We start from the raw sequence: 14,744 nt of genomic DNA on the forward strand, positions 1-14,744 counted from the left end.
CACAGGTTAGACAATAATTTATTGAAAAGCCTCCCTTCCCCACCTTCACAGACTCTAGGTCACTTTTTCCGCTTGTAGATCTTTTGTGCTAACCCCAGGAAGATGGCTGGGGGCAGGGGCGCAGCATACTGCTCGATGAGACCCATAATGTGGCTGTAACTGTCTTCCTCGTATTGCATGTACACAGCCGACAGATTCATCTCCTCATAGAGCGCCTTCACCCGGGCCACCTTCTCAGCCTCCTTCTGCCCATAGTTCTCCTGAAGGATCGGGGGTAGGAAAACAGGCTTATTAGCCTTCCCCCAGCACCTCTAGGACCCTTCCACTCCCCCATCCAGATATTCCAGAACCTCTCCAATGCCATTCATTCATTCATTCCATTCCTGCCTCCAGTTTCAAGGGTCTCCGAGTAGCTAAGATCTCGAACTACCCCCCCTCCCCATCCCAAATGCTCAGTCAGTGGGGTTCAGGCCTCAGCTTCATCTACCCCAGGGTTTCTCAACTCTTGGCCCATTTGAAATTTCTGGCAGATAGTTCTTTGTGGGAAGCTACTGTATGTGTTGTATTTGGCAGCATCTCTGGCTTCTACCCACTAGGGATCCCAGTGGCACAGGCACACACACACATCAAGTTACGATGACCAAAAAAAAAATGTCTCTTGACACTGTCAAATGCCGGGGCGGGGTGTGGGGGGGGGGGCAGAGAGAGAGAGAGAGAGAGAGAGAGAGAGAGAGAGAGTGTGTGTGTCAAATCACCCCCACTGAAAAACCATTGCTCTTTCCCCTACTCCACAGCTTGAGGGTCCACAGCACACCCTAGGGCACCTGCAGGATTTGGCGCTGTTCTGGAGAGGCCCGCTGCAGACACTGAACCACCAGCCAGCTGCACTTGTTGTCCTGGATGTCTGTGCCGATCTTACCCGTCATGCTGGGGTCCCCAAAGAGATCAAGGTAATCATCCTGGGCAGAGGGGGTGCAGAAAAGGAGGAATGAAGAGGCTGTAAGGCAGGGAAGGAGCAAAGCTGGAGCCTGTTTTCTGCCAGTCCTCCATGCCTTCCTACCTGAATCTGAAAGAACTCTCCCATCTCCAGCAGGATCTTCTTGGCATTGGCGTGCTCCTTCTCCCCATTAATGCCCGCCTACAGTGAAAAGGGGGTTAACAAGTCATATACCAGAGGTGCCTGCATCTTTCTGGCTGTTTCCTCCCACGAAGAGGGTCTTGCCCCAGTACACCACCCCCAAGTCTTCTCTCCTTTCAGACATCCTTGGCTTCCCTGATTAAGGAAGTCCTGGCTGACGGTCCACCCTCTAACCCACTGATTTTAGCTATGGGTCTTCTTGCAAGTTACAGCAGAGGTGAGTCCATTCTGAAGGCCCTCAGACTCTCTTCTCTCACAAGGCTCAGTCCCTGAGTCGCTCTGGTCCTGCTTCCTAATCTTTTTCCCATTTCCAAATTCTTTCACTGTGGAAAGGAAACTTGGAGAAGGTCAGCATAGATGGTTAATCCCATTGATTGCCTTTGAATCTAATCTCCTCCCTCAGGCCTGAATTATCTCCTCCCCACTCCTCCTACTGTACACAGATGGAGAATTCATTGTTCCCCCTTGATGGGTTGTCCACTTTCATGTAAACCACTCAGTTCTTTTTTATAATTAGTCCCACAGGTGGGGATTTTATCCTCATCTTACAGCTGAGGAAACAGACTCAGCAAGATTAAGTAACTTACTCAAGATCACTCAGCCATTCATAGTGGGGACATGTCTGCTCTGTGGCCTCTTTATTGAAAGGTCCACATGAGCATGGCAGCAAGGGATGGAGAGGCTCACTCACCATATACATGGCAGCAGCTACAGGAAGGTAAAAGGAGTAGAAAGCTGTCTTGTACTTGACAATAGACTTATACCTGAGTGCAGGGAGAAGATAAACTCCTTAGAAGGGTTATGCACCCCCTCCCAGCCTCCCTCTCACTGTCCAGATATGGTTCCCATGGTCCCTCACCTCTTTTCTGTGAATCTGCCAAGATCCACGTTGCCCTGGGGGGCTGTGATGAGGTCCAAGGTCTGTCCGATCTCAGTTTGATAAGAACTCTAAGGAGCAGGAAGATGGCCTGTGAACTGGGCTTTCTCCAGGGCTGGAGAACTCTAAAATCTTGGGGCCTACATCCCACAGCAGTTGATAAGTGGGTGGTCAGAAAGACAGGAGGAGGAACAGAGGGCTTCCAAACTCAAGGCCCATACAGTCACACACATGCCCTTTATCACTCCTTTCAATCACAGAGACACAGGGAAGCCACCACCACCACCCACCCCTACTCCCTCCCTCAATTACTTCCCCTTCCAGGCAAACCTGGGTATCACCCTAAAACAAGAATGTCCCATAAAGGACAGTGAGCATGGCATATCTGGACGAGAATGTCCCATAGAGCCCAAGGCCACTGTGGGAGCCCTAGTCTGTAGCACACCTGCAGGAAGAGCTCGATCAGGTCCAGGTAATAGGGCTGCTCCCGACAGTACAGCTTCAACAGGCGGTAGATGGATGATTCCAGAAGGAAAGCATCATTGATGGCATCCAAACCTATGCCTGGCTGTCAGGGACACAGAAAAACAAGCAATCAAATTCTGGCCTAGACTCATACCAAGAACCTGTAACACCTCCTCCATAGGCTCCATGTGACCCTTTCCCAGCGGTCTGTTGCCATCCCCACCGCTACCTTCCCACCCACTTACCTTCTGATACCAGCAGGTCTGCCCCCGTCGGGTAAGGGATGAGTCCATAATGTCATCTGACACCAGGAAGAAGGCTTGGAGCTAGGAAGATGGAATAAGAGTCCCAGGGGTCCTTATGATTGTTCCTTCTACCAGCAACAGAGATGCTGCTTTTAAGAATCACTGAACAGGGAATGTAGGTCAGGATGGGGCCGAGGACTGGTTTTTTTTTTTTTTGGCCACACTGTGTGGCATGTGGGATCTTAGTTCTCCGACCAGGGATCAAACCCGTGCCCCCTGCATTGAGAGCATGGAATCCCAACCACTGCACTGCCAAGGAAGTTCACTGAGGACTTTTAATCTGGGCTGTGGGACTTTGGAAAATTGTATGACTTCTTTGGCTCAGGCTTCCCAACTATAAAAAGGGACAAAAACTCCCTTGTTTTCAGAGTAAGAGACGTAACAGATCTCCAGACAATCCCTGTTATCAGGGAGATGATGAAATATCTTCACATACTGTACTCCTCCCTGGCCAAAAACTTTGGGGAGGGTTTCAAGCAAGATTTCTTCATGGGACTTCCCAGGTGGTCCAGTGGCTAAGACCGTAGGCTGCCAATGCAGGGAGCCCAGGTTCAACCCCGGGTCGGGGAACTAGATCCCACAAGGCACAACCAAGAGGTCCCATGTCACAGCTGAAGATCCTGCATGCTGTGACTAAGACCTAAGACAGCCAAATAAATAAGTAAAAATTAAAAAAAAAAAAAGATTTCTTCATGCAGTGTGACTTTACATGACTTCAGGAACAAGAAAGGCCGGTTTCTGCATTCTCTCCGGGCACTGCTTATCCACTCCAGCAAACAGCAACAAAACCCCACCTCAGGAAGCTCATTTAGGAGCCCAGGTCTAATAAGGTAGAACTGAAGTCAGACTCCTGGTAACTTTCACCCATGGCTCTTAAACATCCTCCAAGGGCTTCCTCTTCTGAGTGCCAGCCTACTGGAAAGTACCAGACTATGCTGGCTCCCTGCAGGACTGTGAACTACCTTGAGGCAAGGACGAGGTTGTTTGACTGCATGGCATTCCCAAAGCCCAGCACAGTGCTGGTCCCAGAGTGGGTATGTCCATAAATGTTTGTCTAAGAAATATATGAGAATGAAGCACTGTAACTTCTCCCGGGGATACTTCTAGCAGCCAGGCTACACATCCCGGCTCCCTCAAACAGCTTGTGAAGACATGGTTTGTTGTTTTTTTTCTTTCTGGCCGCACCGCATGGCTTGTGGGATCTTGGTTCCTTGACCAGGGATTGAATCTGGGCCCTACTTCAGTAGTGAAAGTGCTGAGCCCTAACCACTGGACCACTAATAGGAATTCATTGAAGACATGGTTTTTAAACCTCACCCCACCCTGACCCCTGTGTGTGTTCCAGTGGGTCTGCATGGCTCAGAGAAGTGCCCACCACTACCCACCAGCTCAGGTGTGCACAGTGCAGAAAGGGCTGTTGTCGTTCCAGGCCAAGTCCTCAGGGAAGGAGGTCTCCATCTGCACCTTTCCCTCTGACCTTGCCCTGGCATGGGGCTTGGGCTTTCTACACTGGGGGCACACATTTTATTTACAATGTGTCTATGTGGAGTGGCATTGTTCCCTGAAGCCACGGCTCCACTGCCTCCCGTGTGGCTACAAGGGCCAGCTGGTTTCAACCAGCACCTCTCAACCAAGATCGTCTCTGAAGGGCATTCATTCCGTGGCCTCCCTCAATCTCCTCCGCCCCCCAACTGCACTTTCTCTTTATTAGGAGAACATTAAATCTACAAGGATTTTACCACAGTATTGGGTTGGGTTTTTTTAGTAAGCTCCCCAGTGTTACAGTGGGAAGTAACGAGAAACACACCACATTACCCACACTGCATCCTTACCAAAATGTCTACCCTGCCTATTTCCTCTAGATACTAATCAGACTGGGCTGTGAGCCACTCTATCAAATAATTGGTCTATACTTTTAAAAAGTCCATTATGATGGAGGAAGTATTCTAAAGACTGAAGAAAAACTAACAAATGCAATGCATCACTTCTCCTTGGATCCTAGATGTTTTTTTTTTTTTAAAAAAAAAACCTTATAGTAGACAATTGGGGAAGAATTATAAATATTTAAATATGGAATGTATATTAGATAATATTATGGTATCAATGTTAACTATCATGACTGTTGCTCTGATTTAAATGCTTCCCCCCAAAATTCCTATGTTGAATTCCTAACCTTCAAAGATAATGGTATTAGAAGGTGGACCCTTTGGGAGGTGCTCAGATCATGAGGGTGGAAGCCTCATGCAAGGGATTAGTGCCCTTATGAAGGAGACCTCCAAGAGCTCCCTTGCCCCTTCCACTTGAGGACACAGCAAGAAGATGCTGGCTATGAATCAGGAAGAGAAGTCTGACTCCTGGTAAGACTCAGTCATATGGGTGCCTTAATCTCAGACATCCCAACCTTCAGAGCTGTAAGAGATAAATTTCTGTTGTTTATAAGTTACCCAGTCACTGGTATTTTGTTGTTCAGTCACTAGGTCGTGTCCGACTCTTTGCAGCCCCATGGATTGCAGCATGCCAGGCCTCCTTGTCCCTCACTACCTGTCATGTTACTACAAGTTCATGTCCATTGAATCGCTGATGTTATCCAACCACCTTATTTTGTTATAGCAGCCCAAACAGACTAAGACAGATGTGAAAATGGTATTGTGGTTATATAGGCAAATGTCCTTGTTTTTAGGAGGTAAATGCTGAAATAGAAAAGTAAGAAGTTGAAGGAGATATGGTAGAAGTGAAAGGAAGATAAAAGCAGAGATTATAACAAAAATCATCCAAAAAAATGGTGGACTGCTCAAATGGGATCCTAGGGGAAGTGGTCACAGTACAGCTGTGTTTAAGAAAACATGGGAATTCCCTGGTTAGGAGTCAGCATTTTCACTGCCAGGACCAAGGGTCATCCCTCGTCAGGAAACTAAGATCCCACAAGCAGCATGGTTTGGTCAAAACAAACCAACCCAACCCCAGGTGAACCTACAGTGCAGCTAAGGTTAGTAACAACTGATTTTACCAGGTGAATTGCTGGGCCCCCCACAGCTCTGCCCTTATCCTCCTGCCCTTCACTCCTTGCCTGCTGTCTGTGGTTATGGGCTCCTCAGCACCACCAGTCCTTAGAAGACCACCTCTGTCAGCAGGGGCCCCATCCTAAGTGAGGCCATCATCCTTTTACCCCTTTGGAGGCAAATCCCTACTGTAGAGCCCCATCTCCCTTACAAGCTCTAGATTGGAAATTCTACCACCTGCAGGACAGACAGCTCCACCTGATCTGCTCACACCAAGAACGCAGCATGGCCAGTGCTGAGCTCATCACACCCTCCCCTCAGGCCAGCTGCTCCTCTCCAGAGGCCAGGATCACCCGTCATTCACCAAGCCCGGAGCGTCTTCCCTCTTGGGCTCATCTCTCCACTCCTCAGGGTCTAGCACCCCCCAATTCCAGAACCTAGTCCCCCCGGGAAGCCTAAAATGGAGACTTTAGGCCAGGTCAGCAAACCATACACCTTCAAGAGCCAGCTGAGCTTGAAGACAGCAAGACTGGAGCAAAACAGAGACAGACCCACACAAGAGAGTCCATCTCCAGTCTTGGGGAAGTGGCTTCAATTCAACTTCAGCCACCTGTTGCTATATGGGACTCTGGACCCATATCTAGCAATCTTCCATGTGATAAAAGACATCTGGGGTTTCATGTGAAATCTCTTCTTGTGTTAGATTTAGGGAACTTAATTTTAAAATATTTTCAAAAACTACCAATAGGCTTCCAGTTTTCAGTCTCTGCCATAGAATAATCTTCTAGAAGAACTATCTCACTTTTGTGGCTGTCCTCTGCTCAGAAGAAAGAGCTGACAACTTCATGGCCAGTTCCAAGGCCCGGGCCCACCACTAGAGTACAGGTGAAACATGTATCTACTGGTAAAAGAGCCTCCCCACATTTGTTAACCCTTATTCACTAGGTTTGGCCACAGCACACTAGAGGCACAGAAACACAACCGAGAAGCCGAGTTTCAGGCCCATCCCTCCTGTCCCACCCCATCCTACCCAGGGCACCCCTACTCTAGTAAACCTCGTCTTCGCCTGCTGTTCCCCATCCTTCTCACCAGTTCCACACACCAGCCCACAGTCAGGGCCCGCTGGAGACTGTCAGCATCTTGTTTCCTGGGCTCCACAAGCTCCTGGAACGTTACCACCACCGTCAAACCCCGATTGTACTTGCCTCCGATGGCATTGTACTCCAGGACCTGGGGAAAGAACAGAGGGACAAGGCATCAGGGTCTGCGGAGCAGCTATTCTGAGATTTCTCCTTGTTTTCTCCCACTGGTGACCAGCGAACCTCTTTATCCTCCTCAATCCCAACCACTCCTCCAGGCGGCCTCTGAACTACTACTCTCTTGGCTTCTTCCAAGTCACGGAGCACAGCTGGAAGTTCCCCAGTCCCCAGGCTCACTGCGTTGTCTTCTTCAGTACACTGAAAGGCTCCATATTGGAGATTAAAATCTGCTCCCAAACCCAGACAGGGCTTGAACCTGGGGGAAACTCTTGTGCATGCCAAGGGAATGGCTAGCCCAGGTCTCTCCCATCCCCAGTTCTCCTAACTTCCTCTTCACAGCTCATTCCTCCTTTCTCAGCCACCTCCTTTGCACCCCTCTCCACAGTTCAACCTATCTGCAAATAAAAAGCCTCTCACTTAACTAAGACAAGCCCCCTCCTCCCCAAGTTAGCCAGAGGACAGCTTGGAGGGGACTCAGGTTAAGGGAACCATCCACTATTCCTTCAATGGCATCGCCTCCTGCTGGGGCTTCTCATTTTGCCTTCTGCTGTCCTGTGGTCAACCAGATGTAATTCATTAGGAAGACTTCCCTTTTTAATCTCCATCCCAAAACAGACTTCCTTTTCCTTAGTTTCCCTCAGACAAATGAGGCAGCATTTACAAAAAGAATTACTAGATACTCCAAAAGAATAAGGCAACTTAGGTATCTCAACAAACAGTTCCTGCCCTACAGGAGGGGTTTCTGATGGAACATTAGCTTCACTCAGCCCCACCTCAGACTGCTTCCTCCCTTCCTCCCAGGTCCCTGCCAAGGTAGCCCCTTATGATTTCTGGACACCTGATTCCCTGTCTCAACAAAATCAAAGACCCAGTTCAAGCCCTTCACCCCCAGGGCCCTCCACCCCTATGCAAAGCAGTATGTCTGGCCTACCAGAACCACAAAGCTGGATTGATTGGACCTGCCCGGACTCCGCCCCCTCCAGAATGGACCCAGAGTCTCTCAGATAAAAGTCTGTTCCCACACCTGTCAAAAGTCACCCCAGAGCCAGAGAGAGACCCCACACATGTGCAGAGATTGCAAAGTTTCACCCTCTCAAGTTGTAAATCCCTCACCTCCTTGAGTCGGGTAATGGCATCTCCTGTCTCTGGGTGCCCAATGTCCTCCTCAGTCAGCACCTTGACAATCTGGGAGAAGTGCTGGATGAAATTCTGCCTTTCTTGGGCGTAAGCATCCAATTTCTGGTCTCCATTCATTCTGAGGGAGGAGTAAAATGCTCTGACAAGAGGGAGGACAAGTCAGAAACCTAATCAGCTGCTCCCCTCCCCAAGGCCCCTCAGCCCTGCCAAACTCACCGAGGCTCCTCTGTCCACGCTTGCCGCCAGCAGCGGGCACTGTGCCAGGCCCCCAGGACTGGGCACCTATGCCCCAGGGTGGGTTGCCGTAGGGGACCCAGCAACCTGTCCTGGGGCACCCAGCAGGGGGCTGGCAGCAAGAAGACCCCCACAGATCTCAGCCAGCGGGACAGGGGCAGCATGGAGGGTGGCATAGGGAGGGGGCATTGAGCACTCCCTGCAGGGGCAAGCACCAGAGGCAGATGCACGCTGTCAGCTGCCCAAGTCACCCTCCAACCTTTCACCTCTGTACCCAGAACGCCCCATTCTCTTCTGGGCTAAGCTGGAGGGCACTTACAGAAAGAAACGCAGGGAACAAAAAGTATGGCTAGGTAACCGAGACTCAGCTGATCACACTTAAAATAAGAAGGCTAGGACTCAAAGCCACCTAACTTTACCCGGTTGAGGAACCGTCAACGCCTCCACCAGGGAGCCTCTGGAATTGCTATACTCTTGCTTTCTTCCTCCAAATTCTGGAGCACCAACTTAAGAATCCAGAGTAAAGGACCTCAGGACCAGGGGCTGGGAGGATCTTTAAATCACCCTCTTTTATAGAGGCCAAACTGAGGCTCTAGGAGGTAGGAGGATACCCGGGGAGTGGCAGCGCCAAATCTAGAACCCAGGTCTCCCTCGGTAGGCAGGGAGAGGGGAGCGCAGGCTCTGAGACATGAAAGCAGAACCCCTGGGTACTATGGACATGTAGTCTGGGGCTCTGCGACTGGACCCTCACAGAGCCAGGACTGTGCTGACAGCCTCGGAGCAACACTGGGTGGGTGGGTAGGGTTCGCAGCGGAAGAGCAAAGCAGAGTGCAGTCATACTGGAATTCCAGGAAAGCACATGGCAGAGTTCTGGAGTTTCTGCACATCCACGGTGTCAGCCAGTCGGTCCCACCAACTCCCAAAACGGGGGAACATCGACACGACAGACTGGACCTCCTGTGCCTTAAAGTTGCGCTACAGAGGTAAGACCGAGTTTCTAGCCCCTGCCTCCGGTCCCAGCCCTCGACCTCTCTCACCTGTTCCGGGATGCGGGTTGCAGATTCAGATTGTTGGAGGGGTACTCCTAAAAGCTGGACCGCTCGGCGCTCGGGTCGCTGGATCTAGTAGTTCTCGACTTCCTTTCACTATAGGCAGCAATGCGTCACTAGACTACAATTCCCTACATGCCACAGGAGGGGCAACGATTACGCAATCTAGCGCGGGCTGGCTGGGCGGAGACGAGCCACAATGATTGGCTACTTCCCCTCGTATGAGTATGAGGCCCTGTAACCAACAGCCAATGGAAGGGCTGGCCCCCGGGACCTAAAGCTAAGAGGGCTGTAGTGGGCGGAAGATGGGGTGAGCTTGCACGGAGTCGTAGTGAAAGAGGAAACAGGTTTGGAATTCCTTGAACTCGGCGTTGTTTACTACTCAAATTGTCATTATTTTCCTGTACAGTTGAGTGGCACGTTACTAAAACCCCAGGGGGACCAACAAGGCTACTTAACTGGTTGTCTAACTTGGGCAAATCATTTAACTTCTGAGCCTCAACTGACTTCTTTGAAACTATCTTCCCTTATTTGTTAAATTAGGATAATACCGTGATATAAAGTATATAAAGTGCTATAAGTGCTCAACAAAGCGAAGACTCGAGCAGAAACCAGAACTATTATCCCTACACACACATACACACACACTCCTTACCCACCCACCATGGGTAACACACAACACCCCATATACATACACCCTGTACACACACACTCCTTACATACACATACCCTTTACACACTCACACACCTTTTACCAGCCACCATGGGTATCACACACATACACAGTTTACCCACACATCATGGGTAACATAGACACACAGTTTACCCACCCACCATGGGTAACACACACACATACCCTGTATACACACACCCCTTAAACACACACACTTTACACACACACACACACACACACACACACCCCTTACCCACCCACCATGGGTAACTATATAAAAACTGAAACCATAAAATAGAAGATAACATAAGGGTAAGCCTTCATATTTTGGATTTGGCAATAGATTCCTAAATGTGACACCAAAAGCATAGGCAATGACAACAACAACAAAAAGGCAAATCGGACTTCATCAAAGTTAAGAACATTCATACATCAAACAGCACTATCATGACTGGAAAAAAAAACACTACAAAATGGAAGAAAATATTTGCAAATCATATACCTCATAAGGATTCAATATCCAGGATACATAAAGAACTTCTAAGATTCCACAACAAAAACACAGCCAACCCAATTAGAAAATGGGCGAAGGACTTAAGTAGACATTTCTCCAAAGAAAATACACAAATGGCCAGTAAGCACTTTAAAAGAGTCTCAATTCCGTTAGTCATTAGGTAAATGCAAATCAAAACCATAATGTGATACTGCTTTACACATTAAACTAGCTATAGCAAAAACAAACAAAAAACTGAAAATAACAAACATCAGTGAGGACAGAGAAATTTGAATCCCCATAAATTGCTACTGGGAATGTAAGGTGGTACAGTTGCTAGCAAAAGCAGTTTGATGGTTCCTCAAAATATTAAACATAGAATTACCATATGATCCAGAAATGCCCCTCCTAGGTATATACCCGAAAGAAAATAGAGATACAAACAAACTTGTACACTAGTGTTCATTGCAGCATTATTCACAACAGCCAAAAGGTGGAAGCAACCCAAGGGTCCATCAACAGATGAGTGGATAAACAAAATGTTGTATACATTGATACATAAATGGAATATTATTGAGCCTTAAAAGGGAGGACATTTTGACACATGATACCACATGGATGAATCTTGAAGGCATTGTGCTAAGTGAAACAAGCCAGACACAAAGGAAAATATACTGTATGATTCCCCTTACTTATACTTATGATTCCACTAGAGTAATCTAATTCATAGAGACAGGAAGTAGAATAATGGCTACCAGAAACCAGGGAGAGGGAAGAATAGGAAATTATTATTTACTGGGTACAGCATTTCATTCTGTTGAGATTTTACAAGTTCTTGAAATAGGTAGTGATGATTGTTGCACAACAATGTGAATATACTTAATGCCACTTAACTGTACACTTAAAAATGGTTAAAAATGGTAAACTTTATGTTAAATATATTTTATGACAATAAAACTTATTGTACCTACCTGGAGTAGAACTAGGGAGAAGTCTAGGAAAACATCATTACATAGTAAACTACAACCCAAGTAAGGAGGGTGTGACATTGCTAACTTTTGCCAGTCTGCCTTCACCTTGAGACAGGAGTCTTTAAGGAAAAAAGCGGAACCTCAAAAGAAATTAGAGATCAGGTCAACAGAACCTCAGGTGCTAGGAAATTCCTCAGAGAAAGGCACAAAGCTTTGGCCTTTGGCCAAAGGAAAGTCTCATTTCACTTTCCTCATCCTATACTATGATGTTCCCCACACCCAAATTATCCCACCCTTCCCCTCAGCCCCACGCAGCTGGCCAGGCATACCTATATCATTGTAGGTCCACATGAAATAAGGCCATTGAGGAGAAATTCCCTAGAGTGCACTTTGTAGCAGGTGGAGCTCCTAGAAGGCCAGGAGGAAGATGGCTAGAAAGTTGAGATCAATGCCAAGGCGGAGGGGATTGGGAAAGCATGGAGTGAGGGGTTAGCAGGTGTAAGCTATTATATATAGAATAGATAAACAACAAGGCCCTACATATGGCACAGAGAACTATATTCAGTATTCTATGATGAACCATAATGGAAAAGAATATTTTTAAAAGGTGTATTTTATATATATTATATATATCATGTATAAATGTATAAGTGAATCATTTTGTTGTACAGCAGAAATTATCACATTGTAAATCAACTATAATCCAAAAAAAGAAAGGGAAAAAAAGATAATGGGAGACCGAAAACAAAACAATACAAAATATGGACTTCCTAGGCAGTCCAGTGGTTAAGACTCCATGCTTCCACTGCAGTGGGCAGGTGACCGACCCCTGGTCTGATCTGGGAGGATTCCACATGCTGAAAGGCAACTAAGCCCATGTGCCACAACTACTGAGCCCGCACTCTAGAACCCATGCCTCGGAACAAGGGAAGCCATTGCATTGAGTAGCCCCCACTCGCTGCAACTAGAGAAAGCCCATGTGCAGCAACAAAGATTCAGTGCAGCCAAAGATAAAAAAATTAAAATTAAATTTTAAAAAACTTAAAAAAAAAAAAAGCCAGAAAGTGGAGACAAGGGCCCAGGGTGAGACAGTCCCTGATAGGCAGCCTGGCTATTTGAGATGTGCAAACCCTTCTTTCCTTTTTTATTCTCTACACAAACACTTTATTTATGGAATAGCTATTAAGTCACTGCGGAGAAGGCAATGGCACCCCACTCCAGTACTCTTGCCTGGAGAATCCCAGGGACGGCGGAGCCTGGTGGCTGCCGTCTATGGGGTCGCACAGAGTCGGACACGACTGAAGCGACTTTGCAGCAGCAGCAGCAGCATTAAGTCACTGACATTTGAAATCTGCACTTTCACGTATATTTTATCTCACTGAACTCTCACCTGTAAGATTTGCCCCTTGATGTGAGGACCTCAGTCAAAGATTTCCAGCCCAAGAGTGACAGAGCCACATCCAGAATGTGTTTCATCTACCTTTAAATCTGCACACCTCAACACAGACACCTTTGAGGATCCTGTGGATCCTTCCCAGAGCCATGTCTTCCTTCTGTCACCACCTACCTGTCAAGGCCCTGAGTCACCGCTCTCCTGTTCTGCTCCTTGCCTGGTGGGGTGAGGAGGGGGAAGCATTAATAAAGGATACAGATAAGAGATAGGCAGAGGAGCAGCAGGAAGTCCAGAGCAGTCCAGGAAGCAAGGGATAACTTCAGGAAGAAGGAGGAGGCTCACTGGGGCCTGTGGAGGCTGGGTCAAAGACCGTTCAAGAAGGGGCACAGCCTGCTAGATGATGTGCTGAAGGAGGAGTGAGAACTTCTGGAGAAAGTCCCATTTAATTCCCACCTGGCTTGTCTTCTGTGGTCTGATGGGAGTCAGGTATCAGGGGCCAGCTAACTCACCCCGAGAGAGAAGAGCAATTGAAACAGGCCAGGGGACTTCCCTGGTAGTCCAGTGGTTAAGAATCCACCTGCCAAAAAAAAAAAAAAAGAATCCACCTGCCAATGCAGGGGATACAAGTTCAATCCCTGGTCCAGGAAGATCCCACATGCCTTGGGGTTGCCCATGCTCCACCACAAGGGAAGCCATAGCAATGAGAAGCCTGCACACCACAAGGAACACTAGCCCCCACTCATCACAACTAGAGAAAATCCACGTGCAGCAACAAAGACCCAGTGGAGCCAAAAATAAATAAATAAATATTATTTTTTAAAAAGAAAGAAACAGGCCAGGTAGGGAAGCCAATTCCAGGCTCCAGTCTTCCCTGTTCTTGCCAGCTAAAGCGGAACTCCCGGGGTCTAAGTGCCACCTGGGTGCAAGTCATGATTCCACCCGAACTAGCTGAGTGAACTTCAACAAGCCCTGTGACATCTCTGAGTGGGCTCCAAACTGCTAATTGAGGATATCAGTGTGATTCATGTCATCTGTTTGTTATTAATGACTCAGAGGATAAATGTGTGCCTTATCTAATTAGCTCATAGAGCAGAGTTGAGAATCAAGAGTGGAAAGTAAGGAAAAGGTCTTTATAAGTATTCAAGTCCATTTAAGTCCAAGGAACAGTCAACTACAAGGTGGCACTTGCCAAGAGCATTTGCCAGTGACTGAACAACAATAAAGGCATTTGCCATCTGCCTTTGAAGAGACTGAATCCTGTGCTGCTGCAGCTGCCAACCTTCAACACCCCCTGAGGGGAATTCAGTGTGGAGGCTGAGGTATCTATACTCCAGGAAAACATGTGAAACAGGTCTTTAGATGATCCCAATCCTTGCATCTCCTTATATGTAGAAAAGCACTAAATCTCTTCATGGTGGCATCAGCTCTTCGTGCCTAGCTGAAAGACTTTTATAAAAAAAGAGTGCTTGATTGCACTGAACTTCCGCTTCACCAAAATCTTATGTATTGACCTTCTCCCACTGCCTCTTTGGAGCAGTCTCTCAGAGCTATCAGAGGTGCTGTCTCCTGGGCTGCAGTCCCCCCAAATAAAACTTAACTCGCAACTCTCACGTTGTTCATTTTTTAGTTTACAGAATTATTAATTCGCTGTCATTGCAAACCCCAGATTCAGGAAAGGGGGGATGTGACCTGGGATTGATGGAAACAATATTGATAGGAGAGGCCATGTCTCCCAGAACTAAAGCCTCTCA

At 47.7% G+C, this 14,744-nt stretch overlaps 2 protein-coding genes across 29 annotated transcripts in view; one reads left to right on the forward strand and one right to left on the reverse strand.

The window, feature by feature from the left end:
* The window catches only part of FDPS (farnesyl diphosphate synthase), an 18,525-nt gene continuing 3,781 nt past the window's right edge, over positions 1–14,744 (reverse strand). For 2 of the 10 annotated variants that reach the window (XM_081494408.1, XM_081494407.1), the window contains exons 2-10: positions 8,157–8,298; positions 6,874–7,014; positions 2,726–2,806; positions 2,461–2,583; positions 1,998–2,086; positions 1,830–1,902; positions 1,061–1,138; positions 825–959; positions 1–260 (exon numbers count right to left, since the gene is read on the reverse strand). In XM_081494408.1, the coding sequence (XP_081350534.1) occupies positions 60–260; positions 825–959; positions 1,061–1,138; positions 1,830–1,902; positions 1,998–2,086; positions 2,461–2,583; positions 2,726–2,806; positions 6,874–7,014; positions 8,157–8,297 (1,062 nt within the window). In that variant the 5' untranslated portion in view covers position 8,298 and the 3' untranslated portion in view covers positions 1–59. Of the gene's footprint in view, positions 261–824; positions 960–1,060; positions 1,139–1,829; positions 1,903–1,997; positions 2,087–2,460; positions 2,584–2,725; positions 2,807–6,873; positions 7,015–8,156; positions 8,320–8,396; positions 8,614–9,451; positions 9,595–14,744 lie in introns of those variants that run through there. The other 8 variants (XM_081494399.1, XM_081494400.1, XM_081494401.1 and 5 more) reach the window with 8 other exon arrangements.
* PKLR (pyruvate kinase L/R) overlaps positions 9,740–14,744 on the forward strand; it is a 22,157-nt gene continuing 17,152 nt past the window's right edge. For all 19 annotated transcript variants that reach the window (XM_081494292.1, XM_081494302.1, XM_081494294.1 and 16 more), the window contains exon 1: positions 9,740–9,810. The gene's annotated coding sequence lies outside the window, so the exon portion shown is untranslated. The remainder of the gene's footprint in view (positions 9,811–14,744) is intronic.

Source organism: Giraffa tippelskirchi, chromosome 5 (genome assembly GCF_054371585.1).
Source record: "Giraffa tippelskirchi isolate mGirTip1 chromosome 5, T2T-mGirTip1v1.2.pri, whole genome shotgun sequence".
In the NCBI taxonomy this organism is placed as follows: domain Eukaryota; kingdom Metazoa; phylum Chordata; class Mammalia; order Artiodactyla; family Giraffidae; genus Giraffa; species Giraffa tippelskirchi.